Source organism: Helicoverpa zea, chromosome 17 (assembly GCF_022581195.2).
Source record: "Helicoverpa zea isolate HzStark_Cry1AcR chromosome 17, ilHelZeax1.1, whole genome shotgun sequence".
Taxonomy (NCBI): Eukaryota; Metazoa; Arthropoda; class Insecta; order Lepidoptera; family Noctuidae; genus Helicoverpa; species Helicoverpa zea.
This window is the reverse complement of record NC_061468.1, coordinates 4,573,298-4,590,887: the sequence shown is the minus strand read 5'-3', so window position 1 is coordinate 4,590,887 and position 17,590 is coordinate 4,573,298. Positions and strand designations below refer to the sequence as shown.

The following is a 17,590-nucleotide window of genomic DNA, read 5'->3' as shown; positions in this document are numbered from 1 at the left end:
TCACGATTCAGACTACACGTTCCATTATTAACTTTGTACAAAAGTTAATTAATTTAGTACAATCACGTAACAACTTGGAGAAGTTCATTAAACATTGAATCTTCTTCTGTTTAAAGCATATATTTTTTGTTCACACTTTTCTGGTAAAGATTAGGAAGTACAGAAACTTTTTCGGAACAAAACCAGGCTAATTTCCTTGACAGCCTATAGGTATAGAAAGTAGTATGTTTGTACCAACTATTAAACGTCGTCGTTAAGGAAAACTTTCCACATTCCTCAAGTTTTTAATTGGTGACTTATGTCGTCGGTATATTGGGTCAAACTAGGTTTATTTGCCGAAGCATTCTTATTAAAATAACTTGTTCGTGTAGTAAGTTAACTATGCAAATCGTGACTTTTATCGTACTTATTCATTCGTATCAATTGAACGTGGAATTCTATAAATAAATTGTTGACCGGTCAACGGTCACGTTATTTGGTTACCAATTCATAGATAACATTTTTGAGAAAGAATTTCCTGAACTTGTAGCAGTAGTATGTATGTAATTTTACTGTTGTAAACGACTCATGCGAGGTCAAAGGTTTTCAAGGGGCTATTGAACTACTTTCAATACTTGTAAGTGTTAAAAGCTCTCGTAAACACGTTTTACAGCTAGTCGCGTCTGAAAATTACTATTTCCAAGCAAGGATTGTTAGTAGCATTGTGTTTCGAAGTTCCAGTCCATAAGACAAAGTGGAAAGACAAAGATATCTGTAGTGTGTACGTCTTTAATTAAAACTTTGTCAGAGTAGAGCCGATGGGGATATTAAGTACGTCGTTACTATTGTTTTAGAACTTATGTAATTCGCGTACATATTTATTAGTAATCGTCTATGTCTGGAGGTTGTTGACCCTTGTTTTTAGTCTGGAATTTTTTCGTAGTTGTAGGTACTTAAGTACGGTCAGTGACTAATGACGACGGTCAAAACATCTGTTTTTGTGTTCATGGCTGAGCATAGTTATCTGAACTGTCGTTGTGAATGATAATATCCGTTCGCAACAATATACGCCATATTTTTAAGACATTTAAAGGAAGGGTCATATAGGCAAAAATAATCTGCGGTGTGCGGAAATAGGGATCATAAGTAAATAAAAGGAAGTTAAGAATTTATCTTCTTGCTCAACAACATTTTTTTACTAATCCAAGAAAAGAAAGCTACTCTCGTGTAAATCAACGTAACTTTGTATGTGTGAGATGCAACAAAGTTAAGTATTTACGTGTGACAGCGAGTGAAGTCGCCTTTGCCGTACAAACTGCGGTGCAATCCTCAGAACTTCTAGTCTTGGCACTAACAGACTTATCTCCCGTTAAATTTATTTAGTTTGTTGCTACGACTTTCAATTGTTACATGTTGGCAATCCTATTTATTAAGCAGAAAGAACACTTCGTTCTTTTCGTTCGTTTCGTACTTCGTTCATTTGTTCGTTTTCAAGCAGAAAGAACACTTTGTTCTTTCTGCTTGAAAACTGTTTCATGTCAGAAAAGTTTATTATTATGAATAGGTTACTTTTTTACAACGGTAGCAACTTTTTTAACTCATCAATAGTTTCGTAAGAAAAGGAAATCAATTACCTACTGTACTAATAATAACGTACTTACATACAATTCAATTGAAAGAAAAACCAGCCATTAAGAAACAAATGAAGAAAAACAACACAACAACTAGTATTGTGCTTAATAACAGTGTTTAACGATACAATCGATTATCGCGTTCACGAGGCTTTTAGTACCTCTGTATAAAATAATGAAATACATCTTTACATAAACTTCATTGCAGATATACGGAATATCATTTTAATTGTGCCATTACTCGGATGTGAGTGCACAATGAGGAATAAATTAGCCAACGTCACCATGTAAATCACTAGCCATGCTTCAATATTGTAAACAGCATTTTTAAGTATACATAATGACAGAAAATCACTTACAATTGACACTTTTTAATTGGTTATTTTGTTTAAGTTGTGTCGTTAACTTGTTTGGTAAACGGTGCATACAAGTAGCTCCATAAAACGGCTATGTTTTTCAAAGAAAATAATTTTGCACTAGACAACATTTTGAAATAGAAGTGTTTGATAAATTAAATTAATTGTAGTCTAATTTGCATTTAAAAAAAGCTTATTTATATTTGAAACTTTCTTCAAGTCAATTTTTAAATGAACATACAGTGTCGCAAAAAATACACACAAAATAAAAAGCCTGTGCTTATTTGCTAAGTTGTAGAAAGTATTTAATTGGAAAAGTCACTAGCAAATAAAGAAATACTTAGCTATCTTATATTTAGCTAAATATATAAGTAGTATTAGTTCCATTACAATAATGAAAGAAAGTCAAGTAGCCGAACAAACGCTGTCATTAAGTAGGATCTAAAATGCATTCAGAGATTGGTCTCATATAAATTGGTGTAAGCAAAAAAATAAAAGGTTTTCTGTGTTCTCTGTGGTCGCCGAACAAATGGCGCCTCACAGCGATCGTTTCGGTTTAATGAATGGTTCTTTTTCATTCAACTCGGCGTTAAATATTAATGTTAGTGATGTAATTATTGTGAGAATGGTATTTACCAAATAAATTGTTTTCCATTCGTAATTTAAGCTAGGAGATTTTATTTTGCTTTTGTTTTTTTTTGAAGCACCCTCCTTGCCATGAAGGTTACTTATACCTATCATAGACAAGTGTCATAACTTTTTGGATTGAGACTCCATATTACCGTACCTATTTACACCAAATCCAATCAGCTGCTTAGGAAAATCTACCTAATTGAATAAACAAAATCATATAAACAAGTCACGTGACTTCAAGACGTCAAACAAACACATACTTATAATAATCAGCTTATGTCCACTTAATATAATATCCTTAATGAACCTGTTTACAGCTGCTCGTTAAAAGTTATTTATGCCTTTTTCGTTGTATTGTTCAATGAAAACAATCCGAGCACGGTGGTACTGAATTTTTTTATTGATAATGGGTTTGAATGCAATTGTGGGTTTTCGGGAATTGGTGGTAAATTAATGCAAAAAGTCAGTTAATTTATTTCTAAGTGCTCTTTTTCCAGTTTTCAGGTAAAGTTCAGAAAATTAATCATATATTTTTTAAGTTGAATTATTAGTTAAGTACTGAGAGATTTAATTAAATACTTTTCACTTCAGGATACAATTGCTTACATAACACTTTCAATACAAAAGTCAATGATGCGGCTAATATGTGGTTTACCCGCAACCCGTGTTATGTAACAATTCTTGGTATGCTTGAATAACTTCTAAATTGATCGCATATTTAATACATCGTGCCTCACACATACAACAAGGGTAATTGATTAGGTACTATGTACCTTATTTCAGTATCTGAACGTTTATTTAAAGACTGTAGTTTTTCAGCACTTTATTTTATAAACCATCTTTTTATAATTTGTTTTACAAAAGTGAAAAGTGTGGTTCCTTGTTCTAAAGATTACCAATCAGAATAAACCAAAAACAAACTTCACTGTCATAGCTATCTACACATAGGTGCTTTTGATTCAAAAGCCCAGTCGCCCAATGACATACAAAATACAAAAAAAAAAAAACAAAACAATTCAATAATTCAAAAATAGAATTAAAACTTTCAACAACAAAATTAAAAATAAAATATTCATGTTCGTTAACAAATTAGTTCCGTTTTCAAATTCAATTACATTAGTTGGAGTCAGCATTGTTCGGGCCACAGTACCTACGGCGAACATGATATTGATCCACATGGATTGTATTATGCAGGCTACACTAGCTCGCTAGACACAGTCGCTGGTACGTTTAACTTTACCTACAGTGTACCGTACAAGGTACAGAATACTCTAGAAGTGCTGTACTAATGAGTGCTGGTTGTTCCAGTATGGGTATAACTGAATTTCAACTATTTTCGTTCTATGCATTTGTTGCGTTCCAGCCCTAGCTTTGGAAGCAGATGCCAAAGCAATAGGTACCCGACACTCAGGAAAAAACATGGTTGTTAATTTTTTAATTATCTTTAAAAATTAATTAACGATAAATCTACTTAATAAGCAATAAAATAAAATAATAATTAAATAAGCACGTGTCTTGACGCAGCATCCATAGACTATGACGTCAGCATCCGATACTTTTAATCAATCTGCGATTGCGCACGTGCTGTACTTATAATATAAAGGTTAATGTCTATGTTTACCTATGCATTAGGTATGCATAGATTCACGCTCATTTACTCAGTAGGTACCTCTCGAATCCACGTGCATATGAGCTGTTCAAGTAGGTACGTATGTACGTAAATGCGTGAAGACTGACATACTTATCTCGATGCATCTCTGCCGCTTTTAGTCATGGGTCCATGCCCAATAGACTACTATGCACATCAGATGCGTTCTCCCTTGTTCTAAAACGAACCATCCCGGTATAATCCCTTTAAGTAGTTCCCTTTAGGTGCGAGTAAAACCACAAGGAAACGGCTTGTTAGGCTATTTTCCTCAAAGCTCCTAACAAATGCTCAAAGTCATGTTTCTGAAATAACATTTCCGCCATTTGAACCACAAACAGCTTCATTCGTTTTAAATGAAAACTGAACAGATGAAAAGCAACGATTAATTAATCTGATTCTTGTTTACACAATACATGAAAAACCAATCATCGGACAAGACGAGATTAATTTTCAGTGTTTATCCGAACCATTTGTCTCTTTGGCGTTTTAATCAAATATTGATCAATACGAGGATGTAGAATGCGACTCCGGATATTAATAGTTGAATAGCAATCACAAGCCGCGGCTGTCTGTGTTTAACGTGGAGGAAACTTCCAGTAAAATGTCATGTTTATATGCAAGCGCAAATAATTAAGGATTTATGGCTGAATGTAATATTTATTATTGATTTTTTAATGTTAAGAAGACGTCATTGGAGGACGGATGATGTTGGCATCACTACATACATAGTATAAAACAAAGTCGTTTTTTCTGTCCCTATGTCCCTTTGTACGCTTAAATCTTCAAAACTACGTAACCGATTTTCATGCGGTTTTTTTAATAGACAGAGTGATAAAAGAGGAAGGTTTATATGTATAATAACATACATTAAATAGTGGGGAAATACGGTTATCCCGTGCGAAGCCGGAGCGGGTCGCTAGTTCATTATAATGTGACAGCTTGTAGAGTATGTAGATTTCATAAACATGATTCAAGCATTTCTAATAGCACCTAATAACGGTAATACAGTACCTGAACTAGCATTTCCCAAGTAATTAGATGCTTTATGCCTAACCAAAGATATATTACTGGAGTACATTGAGTGTATCTGTGAGCTTAATATGCACATATCACTTAGCTATGCAACTGAGACAGGGGATTTCATGTCATCCTAAGTAGATAGATCTTCATAGCTCTCCAGATAAGGATGATAGGTGATGCATAGGTACAGAGTCAAGTCATTAATAAATGTACTGACAACTAGTTTAAATATTTTCTGTATGCAAGTCTTGATTGATTTTCTTGAACTAAAAAAAAAACTTTCTTAAACTAATGTCACAGTTGTTGATTTATAACTTCATAAATAATACACGAACGGGTTCATGTTCCTTTACTCATAAGGTACGTGACCCCACTATAAGGAAGCAATCAATAAGGTTTCTCATAAACCACGATAACATTTAATGGTCTCCCGTGATTTACTTCCACCTGAGATAAGTGTCCTACATACTCCATGATTTGTAGAAATTGCAGACCTTTCTCAATATTATATTGAACAATGACCATACAATCAATTTGATTAGGACTGTTCAACTCACCGTAGTGAATGATTTCTTTCAGTATATTCAACGAACGCTTGACTAATTCTCTAACAACTAAACTATCAAACTTATATAGATTTCTCTAAATATTCCTGAAATTCATAAGAATAAGAACCATCCCACACCCTATCTTCAGTTAGTCTTACAGACGTGAACAAGGCTTCATAATCGCTCAAGCGTGATAATTTGGCATATTTCCCGTTACGTAACGCACAAAATGAGCTACTAACTTCATGCCTTAATATTTTAAGCCCTATACAATGAGAACAAACACATAATGTACACTACATATGTACTTGTATTCTTTTAGTTTTCTACAGAAAATATAGCAGTAACGTCGACTCACGGAGCTTTGTTCAACCACTCGAGTCTCATTGTCCGCGCTTCTCATACGGGTTATGTTTATAAAACATTACTAGCGATACGGTCGTTGTAGGAAACAATATCGATAAGCAATTTCTTCATTTCCTAGTAGCGCCATTTGTTATTGCATTTGCCCTTGATTTGAGCGCTGTGGCAACCCAATAGTGTGTTTAATAAGGTACTTAGTACGGGGATGCTTGGTAACAAAAAAGGTACATAAGGACAATGAACGCATGAAGACAACTGATGTAACATTGTATGTAGCAACAGATAGCACAAGGCGGCCGTTCCTACTTTTTGTGTGCAACATTAAAAACTTTTGTACGTGTACAACAACCTACGCTATTTCCCCAGAGAACCAAATGACGAGCATTATTACGAAATTCATAAAGTTATGTTTGTATACACACTAGTGTTTTTTCATCTAATTTAGTTACGTGTATTCGTACAGCAATAAAATAACGAACGTAGGATTCCTCGTTGCTAGCAATATTTTTGTCCGAAACAGACATGAATTTCAGTTTTTATACGTATCGGTCGTGTTTTCGGACTCGTTAAACAATTTGATGAAAAATCAATATCTATTTACTTTGCTTTGCCTGAATGGTGTGGATTATACGAGAAGTACTTTTTGCTGAGTAACTTTACTCGGCTCGTTAACTGACATGAAATTTTACTCTAAATAAATTGTGTGAGTGTTTTTAATTTATTTATTGCTGTTATTTATCTTGTGGATATATTTCTGTCTGCATGGTATTACTTTTTAGAAATATTTCCTTAAGTAATTCTAATGGTAGCTACATACTTCACTATCCGCAAGTATACCCGGATAATGTTCGTGTACAATCCATTTGCTCAAAGAAATTACTGTGAACTACTTTCCAATCCACATTATTATTAAGTGCATTACAGACCTAATCCATCATTATGTGTATGAAAGCTTTGCGAATGCGTAGTAGCCATAAGATAATGGAAATTAGACTGGCTTACACTCGTCCACAATCTGTCAGTTCAGTATAAAAAAAAATAAAAACTGTGAAAAAATTTAAATGAAAAAAAGAATAACGGTTAACTATAGGTATGTACATCTAAAATACATAGATGAAAAAAATACTCAAACAATTTAAGTGTTGACAGCCACAAAAAAATCTGTTTCGAAAGTACATCCCAAAAATATGATACACACGGCTGAAAATACATAATTAAATCATTATACAGTGTAAGCTATTGCTCTAAAGACTAGTTATTATCGGCCTCAGACATGAAGGAAGGTGTCTCAAGCAATCATGAGCAAATAGCACCTTGAGGTGGGACCCAAGTGCTATTGTGCGACTGAGACGCAGCCGGATCCGACCAGGTGCCATCCAATTTGTGTCTGACCGATCCCTGACAGTTGACGGCCGATTTCTTGGTATAACGTAATAGGAACCCACTGGATATCTATGGGCTTTAAGAAATAATGAATGGGAATTAAAATTGATTTAGATGAATAGGAACGATTTGTTTTTGAGTGTAAACATATTGGTTGATAAAAATTATTTATTTTGATTATATTTTGATTGGGTGAGCAAGATATTTTATGCCTATTAATTATTGTTTATTCCTATATGAACCTCTTTGATCAATTCACAATTGTAATGTCTTTATACCGTTAATATACCCAAATAATAAATTTACATCAGTTAAGGATACATAAGTATGTAAACAAGTAATGCATACCTCTTATTTACTATTGTTCCATCTACTTCCATTTACGAGAAACGTTTATAAACGTAAGTCAATGACCTTTAAACCTTTCAGAGAGAAGTTCGAGGGCAGGAACAAAGCTACACCGTTTTGCAATTTTTCTTCAACTTGTTGAAGAGTTTTTGTGTTAAGCTTCACACATCTTAAAGTTCGGGTTATATTTTAACTTAAGTACCTAAGTACAGGCGTGGGAGTTTCTATTCAGCAGCTCCGAGATAGGTACCCAATAAATTCTTGGGAACAAGTTTCAGTAAGTAGCTAGCACTGCTTTGCATTCTTGGCGACCTTAGGGGAACAAATTATTTTAGTGTTACACTAGAGTCTGCTCTCGGTATTACATTTACATAGACACACAGCTATATGGCTAAGCTTTCGACCTCTAAAAATTATGAATTATCAAATAAATAATAAGCTTCATGTCTTGTAAATAGTTTCATATCTAGTGCAGTCATTGAAGCATTATTGCTACGATTTTTTTTACTGTGAACCGATTTGCATGAAATTTTGGAATTAGGTTCATCTTACCCTTAACCTTAAAAGTGAATATGATTTGAACTCCGCCACCCCCCCTGGGGGTGGTTGCCGCCCCTTTTTTGGGGTGAATATTTTTTTTGCAAAATAACCTCGGATATCGATAGAAGACCTAATTTTAAGCAAAAGTTGTCTTTAAAGTTTAAAAAAAAATCCAATACTTTTCAAGTTATTGGCAATTGAAAATTCGCAATTTTTTCACGTTTTTCATCGGTTTTTTGCAAATATCTCCAAAAATATACGTTTTATCGAAAATGTATAAAGAACAAAATTGTAGCAGGTAAAACAACGAACAATTTGTTTTTTTATAAAATGTCCTAAGTGCAATATTAAGCTAGATATTAAAGATCAAAGCCGTTTTTTATTTTGTCTGAAATTTAATCGTTGTGGTCAATGCCATGTAGCGGCGAGTAGATGCATTTTATAAATTCTAATAAAAATGGGTTTTGTAGTGCTTGAAATAAGCTTTAAGATGAGCACTATTAAAAGTCTTTTGCACGTAAAATAAGTGAGCTGTATTGCAAATAAGGGGAGCATCTTATATTTTTTCTTTTAAATCAATGGGTTTCATAAGTGCCATTTTCACCAAAATTAAAATTAATCGTATTCCGCCTAGGATTAACTTTATTATGAAGAGTTTGATAGATAGTATCAGTTTGGCTGCTTCAGGACAGATATTTTTCAAAAAAATCGCGATTAACGAAAAGAACAAAATTTCAAATTAAAGAAAAACCCACTTGTTTTTCATAATATCTCAAAAATTACGACAGATACGTATAAAAGTGTACTGATAAAAAAATTAGGTATTTTTCTGACAAACAATTAGGTTTGTTTGTTTTTTCTGTCGAACAAAAATTGACGGAGATATGATTGTTTAAAGAGCGCGTGGCAGCGCAATCACAGCCTCTCTTAAGCCCTTTAACCCTTCACCGTTTTAGAAAAAAGTTCTTTACTATATATTGCAATGATGGATGTTGTAGCTCTCTTAATTACTTTTACAGTGGTTTTTTATAAATTGTGATAGCATGAAAATTGAAGGAGTTACGGTCCAAAAACTTGTCATATTTTTCTCTACTTAGTAACTGAAAACTTCGGAGTATCAATATTTGGAGCAATGTGAAAGTAGGCAGTATAATAAAGAGTCACAACTATTGTAATGTGTTTATATGTAACCGGAAAATAATAAAACTCGTAAATTGATCAACTTACTAAAATAATAGATGGCATAAACTACGTCGATTAAATTTCAGACAAAATAAAAAACGGCTTTGATCTTTAATATCTAGCTTAATATTGCACTTAGAACAGTTTATAAAAAAAAACAAATTGTTCGTTGTTTTACCTGCTACAATTTTGTTCTTTATACATTTTCGATAAAACGTATATTTTTGGAGATATTTGCAAAAAACCGATGAAAAACGTGAAAAAATTGCGAATTTTCAATTGCCAATAACTTGAAAAGTATTGGATTTTTTTTTTAACTTTAAAGACAACTTTTGCTTAAAATTGGGTCTTCTATCGATATCCGAGGTTATTTTGCAAAAAAAATATTCACCCCAAAGAAGGGGTGGCAACCACCCCCAGGGGGGGTGGCGGAGTTCAAATCATATTCACTTTTGAAGTTAAGGGTAGGATGAACCTAATTCCAAAATTTCATGCAAATCGGTTCACAGTAAAAAAATTCGGAGGTTAGACCGTATTTTTCGCTTCAATGACTGCACTAATCTTGCAAATTGGCAAGATGATTCACATTCCTTTGAAAATCACCCAACACAATTTGTAAAGCGGATACAACTAGATCGCTTACACATGCCTACAATTTAACTAAGAACCCTTGACATTGGCTCCGAGATTTGCTCACCCTTACCGGTTGTATCTAGTTTCAACGAGATCGTTTCCGCGAGCACATCGGCTAACGTGGCCAGTAGACAGTAGACACAGCCGTTCCCATGCATGGAGAACCAAATGACTAGCGGAGGTGTCATAACGGAAAATCACCTGAGAAATTAGCGCGCCAAATGCAGGTGTGCGGGGGACAAAGTACGCCTTCTTTGGACCCGATTTTTTTTTGTAATACCAAACATCGTTCACAGATGCCTCAAAGAACCCGAAAGCTTTGTTAGCTCACTCGTAACTGATCGTTTTGGTCATGTCGTAGGAATTGGACCTAGAGTTAGGAGCCTGACCTACCTGCATTATGGCATATTCGCTCATCTTTCCTTACTCCGCGTTCCCATGCATTGTCCGGTCATTATGCGAAGCGCACGCGGCCATTGTTCAGCAATAGCTTTTGATGAACATCGTTACTTTGTTGATTTTATTAATGGCAGCGTACTGATTGTACTCGGATAGTCTTTGTCATTTTATTTGTATTGGATTGGAGTTGTTCGACGTCTTTTTTGTGGTTTTCGACGGGTGAGGTTAATCTGCGAAAGTAGTTTCCTTTCTTAAACTATTCCTTATTTTATGTATCCAATAACGATTGATTTAAGTATTCTTTTTAGGATGTTTTAAAATCAACATCTGTTACTGTATTATAATGGAGACATTTGGTCTCGCACTGGATTTTGTTTTGACAACCCTCGCAGACATTGATGACCACACGCAGAGCGGATCTTTCGACAGGAAACATGAGTGTGTTGGTAATACAATATCTGTGACTGCATTGTGTTATCTTTAACAGTGATGTAGAATTATTATTACATTCAACTTTTTTTTATGTGGCTAAGCCTAGCAATTTTAGAAGTAGTGACAAACTGTTGAAAGTTGCTTCTCGTTTCGTTGGCAATTTATTGACCTTTGGACGACACATAATACAATAGTACCTAGGTAGATAGATAGGTAAATGTTTGGTATCATTGAACTGAAACCCATGGATAATCGCGAACCGACTCATGACCGATGCCAAGGCCAGCATATAGCCAATTATTTGTTTGTCGAATATAGATAATCAAACCTTTTTAGATACAGTTTTGAGACATCGAAAACGTGTAGTACGGAAAACCTAAGTGAACTGAAGAAAAATAAACTTTAACACTGAAAGACGCCAATCTGAGTCTGTATGAATTCAATATCGAGTATCGAATCGCGTTCGATTGACGGTAGATATCTAATCGAGACAGCTTGAACGGATGCTGTCTGTTATCGGACAGACTTCACCGTCCGATAAACGACTAACGCTGGATTTCACTTCATAGAAACAAGCAACTTATACCCAGGTACCTATAGATTTTTCTAGAAAGCTAGCGCATGTTATAGTTCGGCCATTCAGAGAATGCGTTCCTGACACGTCGCGATTGAACTGACGACGTAATAACATTCATTGATTATTGATATAATAATGTTGTTTTAATGCTCCTCAATTGTTAAAACGGTAAACAACCAGCAAAAATATTTTTATCGTAACTGCAACGCCATTGCAAAGTTACGTCGTCAGTTCAATCGCGACGTGTCAGGAACGCATTCTCTGAATGGCCGAACTATAGTGATACCTTTCACTTAAGTGACACAATCTAAAATTTAAATTAGCTTTTGACAGCTGTCATTGCAGAAAAGGCGGTTATTTTTTATCTGTGATTGGTCACAGAGTATAAAATGTTATTGGTCTAATAAATAGTGGAACAGAAATGATTGCTAATTGCATGAATGAATAATGTTTATCACGTGGCGTCGATACTGATACATATTTATAGCTACATCAACATTGTTTTAAATTTTTAATCTAGTTTGAGTGTGTTGCACTGTATGATAACCTCCGATAAATAAATTCTTTCTTTATAAATAGACGGGAATTTTTATTTAAAAGTTAATCTTATAATAGTGGAACGTAACGTAAAAGTTATTAAAGTGTAAACGAGATCAGGAGCATATTTGTTTTTTCTCAAGTTTGAAGGAAACGGTCATCGTTTAAAACCTCGTAGTTTTCTTTTTTTTTATCAAAAGATTAATAAGTTTAAATTTAAGTAACATGGAAAATCAACCAATATACTGAAACAATGTAAGCTTTGCTTTAGTTATTTTAGTAGTTATAATCCTCCAAATAATCATTAATTAATTAGTTTTTTTCTCCTCATTTAGTCGATTTCAAATTCAAGTCTTGCGAGTTTTAAAAACACAAGAAAATGTGTAAAACAGCCGTCAAACAAATATAGTCAGTCGCCGTCTCAAGACGGATTTAATTCTATTTGCTGGAAGCTCGTTAACGGATTTAATTGCAAAGTTTCTCTAGCATAGTTAACAAGCTTTTCTCCTTTATAGAAATTCGCTAGGCGGCCTAATTACTAGTGCGAATTAGGCCCATAATGGCTTTTGTGGTTGTAACTTTTTTCAAGTTGCAGTGTTTGTTTTATGGGTAAATTATTATTTATGGTGTGAATGTAATTGAAATTGTGGGAAGCCTTGGTTTATTCTGACCCTTTTTTATTGTTGAATGTATTGCAAGAACTTTTCTTATTTACTTTTTTTTTAATTTTCTTGTGGACGCCCTGTCTGGATTGCACATATAGGTATCTTTGGTCTTATTTTTTTTGGCAAAAAATGGTTTTAATGTACATGTTTCAATGTTTTTAATGAACTCACATAGGAAAACTTCACAGTGCATTATTATTTAAGTGGTTTGTAGTCGCATTTTATCGAGTCGTAGGATCTGTACGTGGATTCCAGCGCTGTAATGAAAAATTGATAGAAATCTATTGGATATACCCGATGCTGCAGTTCAGGAAAACTAATTTTACGTGACTTATTTTTTTGCATTGGGTATTTCCAATTATAGTGTCACGAGTCTTTATATTTTTCTCACGTGTATGAAAATATGTTACTTATCTCAAATCTTTCTAATAAAAGCTAATAATGAGCAGAAAGCATCAAATTAAACGTAGCCTACTAAATTCCTACATAAATGGGCTATTTACAGTGTAATTTTTCAAATCGCAGCTGTAGTAAGATCATTTTTATAGAAACTGGAAGGATACCTATAGAATCTGTCCAATGGGTCAATAGGATGTGACTGTTTTAGATAGTTAGCTCAAATTCATCTGCTTTAAAAGTATTCTAACTATTTTATTTCGCACTAACATCCGTCGTAAATGTCATCCAAAAAACAGATGTGAATGAGTCACTAAACAGCTAGTTGCTTTGGAAATATTAGGTGCGTTTAGAGTAACGGATTGCTGAAGCATATAGACTCAAGGTCAACAGGCGGGGCCGGCGCAAAAACCTATGTTTTTATTAACTTCCTATTTCGTACGGATGTTTTGATATGATGCCTTTTCAGCGGTTTTTCTTTTCTTTAGTACAGTTTAGTAGCAAAGACAGATTTTTATCAGATTAAGATTTATTCATTTTCGCGGCGTTACTTGCTTTTCAGGAGTTTAAAAGGGAAATAAAAGTAACTCTAGAGTACAATGCTGCTCTCCTGTTGCGTTTTTGACCCTCGTGTCCTAAAAGAACGGTTTCGTGTAAATAAATGGTGTAAGTTTGACTAGCCTGCATACAATGGAACCTATATATTATTTGAGATAGCAACAATTACCTACTATTACAGGTTTTTCTTGAGCAAAATATAAAAGCGTGGGTTTTTTATATTTTCCTGCCTACACGTATGTTTATTAGTTTCCTATTTCTGTTTTTGATGGCAAAGTAAAAGTCTATTTTTTACTACGCCGTGTATTCTATGGTAGGTATAGTATAAAAAGTTAATTTGTTCTTTTCATGTTATAAAATACGTCTGGTAGGTAACAGTGGGCAGTAGTAATACTTAGTAATACTTTGGTATTTATAATAGGTACGTTAGAATGATATTTGTATGAGTAAATTCCCTCACCACCGAAATTCTAGGTTAACATCACCTATCTATTTACTAAAGAACGTGCCACTTATATAAGAATTATTTATTAGCAGATTGAATTCTTATTATTACAGAAAATATGCTAGAAATTAATTATTACCTAATTATTTTTGTTTAGTTTCTTAATTTGTTTGCTTCAACTTAATATTTTATCACATACATTATTACATCTAAAAAAAGCAGATTTCAAAAATACACAACTGACCACAAGTACAGTCGCGCACAAAACGCTTGACAATGAGTTAACAGCTCCATATAATTACAAAGTCAACACTTGTGTTAGGTACCGGTTGGCTGAACAAAATGATCATCGGCTGCCTACCTCGGTAACCGCTATGTTTTGTGAACAATTCATAGAAAAATAACATTGGAGGCTTTGTGATAGGCTCTAATCATACATGTGAAATGTACAGTGTTAATTGTGCAAAAATTAGGTTGAAAAATCTTAACTAAAGTTTGGTAGTGTTAATTGTACAAAAATGAACTTGTTACTTAGAAGTCTTATTAACTTTGTGTGAGCAAGAACCTAGAAGATTTTACGGCTAATTAAACGTATGTACGTACTATTAAAAAAATATGATTAGTCTAGGTATAAGATGATCGGTTGCTGAATTTTTGAAACTTGACTTTTAAATGCAAGTAAATGAAACAGATAAAAGTTTCGTAAACAGTATTAGATAATGCTTAGTTGAAAATCATATGCTAGTTTGCATTTATACATAATAATATGGTAAAGGATTATAATGAATAACGTCATAATGATCCTTCCTTGTAGATTCACTTTGGTGCGGCGCTGGCCATTAATAATTCAGTGCAATGCCACGTCCTAAGCTAGCTTCGAAATTTGAAATTTCGACGACGCCATGTTGATGATTTTATTAATCGTTCGTATACGTATTTATAGTATTTAAAACACTATTTTTTGAGCAATGCATGTGGCATTAAGATGAAAAAAAATTGCGAATAAGTGCCTAATATAAAACTTTGTTTACAAACAAGTAAAAGAAATTGTTCCAAACAAAAAATAGAAAACGTAATTTCTCTATCACTAAACAAAATTCATACTTCAGCAAAAAACTTGACATTGAGCGGCACAGACAAACAAAACGCACATGCCTCAGTTTACGTCAAAATTACGATCGGTAGTCAAAGATGGCGGAAAATATCAGACTGTTAAACTTACCAGTAGTAATGTAAACATTAAACGAAGGATTAACTAATAATAGTTAATCGCTTGCTAATATTATATGGAGAGATTTGCGTTGAACGATGGATATTAATTATGGTGTTAAAGTTCTATGGCAAAGATTTAATACCTAAGTACAGCAAAAATGTAAAAATTTTTTTCTGCTTTATTTTTATTTGAATAAAAGACGTTGTAAAAATTGTTGATTGATGCATTGGGAAATCCCAATTTAATATTCAGATTCACTCAAAGACAAAGAGCGAGGGCTTTAGAAAATCGAGACTGTTCTAAAAGGCAATGAACTATAGAACATGATATGAAAAGAGACTCACCTGAAACTACTGCACGGATGTATGACCCAATGGCCCGCAGCTTTCTGCCGGATGCGCTCCTTCATCAGCGCCTTCTTAGAGCCGAAGAGCTTCATGGCTAGTTTGTTGTCGGTGGGCTGGAAGAGGGCCTGCAGCTGGTTGCGCAGGAAGCCTTGCTTGGCGTCCGTCGCCGGCGGGGCAGGTTCCACGGGCGTGCCGTACAAGGACACATCGTCCAAACCACCGAAGTGGACTTTGCCGGTGCCGCTGCCCTGCTTCAGCGACATATCGGCGTCGCCTGCGGACAAAACGGACACAATAAAACAAAAGAAATAACCGACCTTTGAATCGCAAGGTCTTCGAGAGTGAACAGATGTTTAAAGCATCATTCGCTCATAAATTAAACATCTGGTATTTTCCTTTTTCCCCGAATAATCGTGACGTATTGCAATGCAGAATTTAAGCACATAAATCCCATAAGCCATTTCCTGTAGCAAGAACGTGACAATAATAAACGACGAGGAGTGAGCTCGGTTCCGCCTTCACGGACATTAACAGATGCTGCTGGAGCGTTTACATGTGCAACCGAATGCATCCAGTGATGATGCACCAGCGTAGGTAAACAGGATGAGACACATGATCAATATTTTTTTGTTTATAAATACTTAATGCGATCCGGTCACTTTCGCATTTCATGTTACTCAATACATTTCTTTTCGATTCAATACTTATTGATTCACATAACAGGTGCATTCGTCACGATCAATTAAAAATAACAAACGATTACCACATTCGTTTTCTTATTATTTAAAAATAAATATTTGGGTAATTCCAGGCTATGCAAGACTATCACGTGTTCAGGATAAAGTTACCAACTTTATGCTTGCCGCCGAATAAGTTGGAAAACAAATAATAACAAATTCTATTCAAAGTCAATATTTATGCCGAAGCCGGTGAACGTAACGGCAACCCCAAAATGGTGCAATAGTTCAGTATTCACATGTTCCAACAATACGCCAGGGTCAGTGACGTTTGTAGTGCACAATTGTTCCAAAATCAATAGAGCTGTGAGCTCGGCAGGCCCACAGAAGCGACGCCCGAGGCGCGCCAATCAAGCCAATGCAGTGTTATTGTTCTTTTAATGCATTCGCTTCCACAGAATTGCTCCATACAAAACATTTGCAAGGCGACAAAACTTTATTATTTTCCGATACCCAATAGCTCCAGGAAAAACCATCATAACTGAGTGTCGAGAAACAATGAACTTTATACTATCGTTAGTCAATTGATCTGCAAAGAACTGTTATATCTGCTTATAAAAATAACATTGACTTTTTCAAAGGTCGAAAACATACCGTCTGGTGGTTATGTCATGTATGTTTTTGCCTGAATTATACATGATATTGTAAGAACACCTGGTGGGGTCGGTATAAAGGATAGCAATCACAAAAGGTGAAATGATTACGAAATCAGGAATACTAAAACAGAAAGAAAACGCGTAGGAATTTAATTAGCAAAACAGTTGCGTTTCAGACAGAAAAACAAACACATTCTTGGAAATTGGCGTTAAAAATTGCTCGGCTATAGAGCTACAAACAATACGTATTGTACACGAATCTGAGTGAACGTCGATGTATCGCGATTGGGTGCCTTAACGAGCTCCGTGCACGAACATCTCGGGTATGTTCATTACAGCTGATAAAACAGACGATTAAACAATGAGCCAATGGCACTTCATTGATTCAAGTGGCGTCAACACTGAAACGGGAGACGACCAATCA

The 17,590-nt window shown here is 34.6% G+C and overlaps 1 protein-coding gene across 8 annotated transcripts in view; it reads right to left on the bottom strand.

Moving 5' to 3' along the window:
* LOC124638055 (potassium/sodium hyperpolarization-activated cyclic nucleotide-gated channel 2) overlaps positions 1-17,590 on the bottom strand; it is a 222,809-nt gene that overhangs the window by 32,780 nt on the left and 172,439 nt on the right. For all 8 annotated transcript variants that reach the window (XM_047174852.1, XM_047174853.1, XM_047174860.1 and 5 more), the window contains one exon: positions 15,831-16,107. In XM_047174852.1, the coding sequence (XP_047030808.1) occupies positions 15,831-16,107 (277 nt within the window). The remainder of the gene's footprint in view (positions 1-15,830; positions 16,108-17,590) is intronic.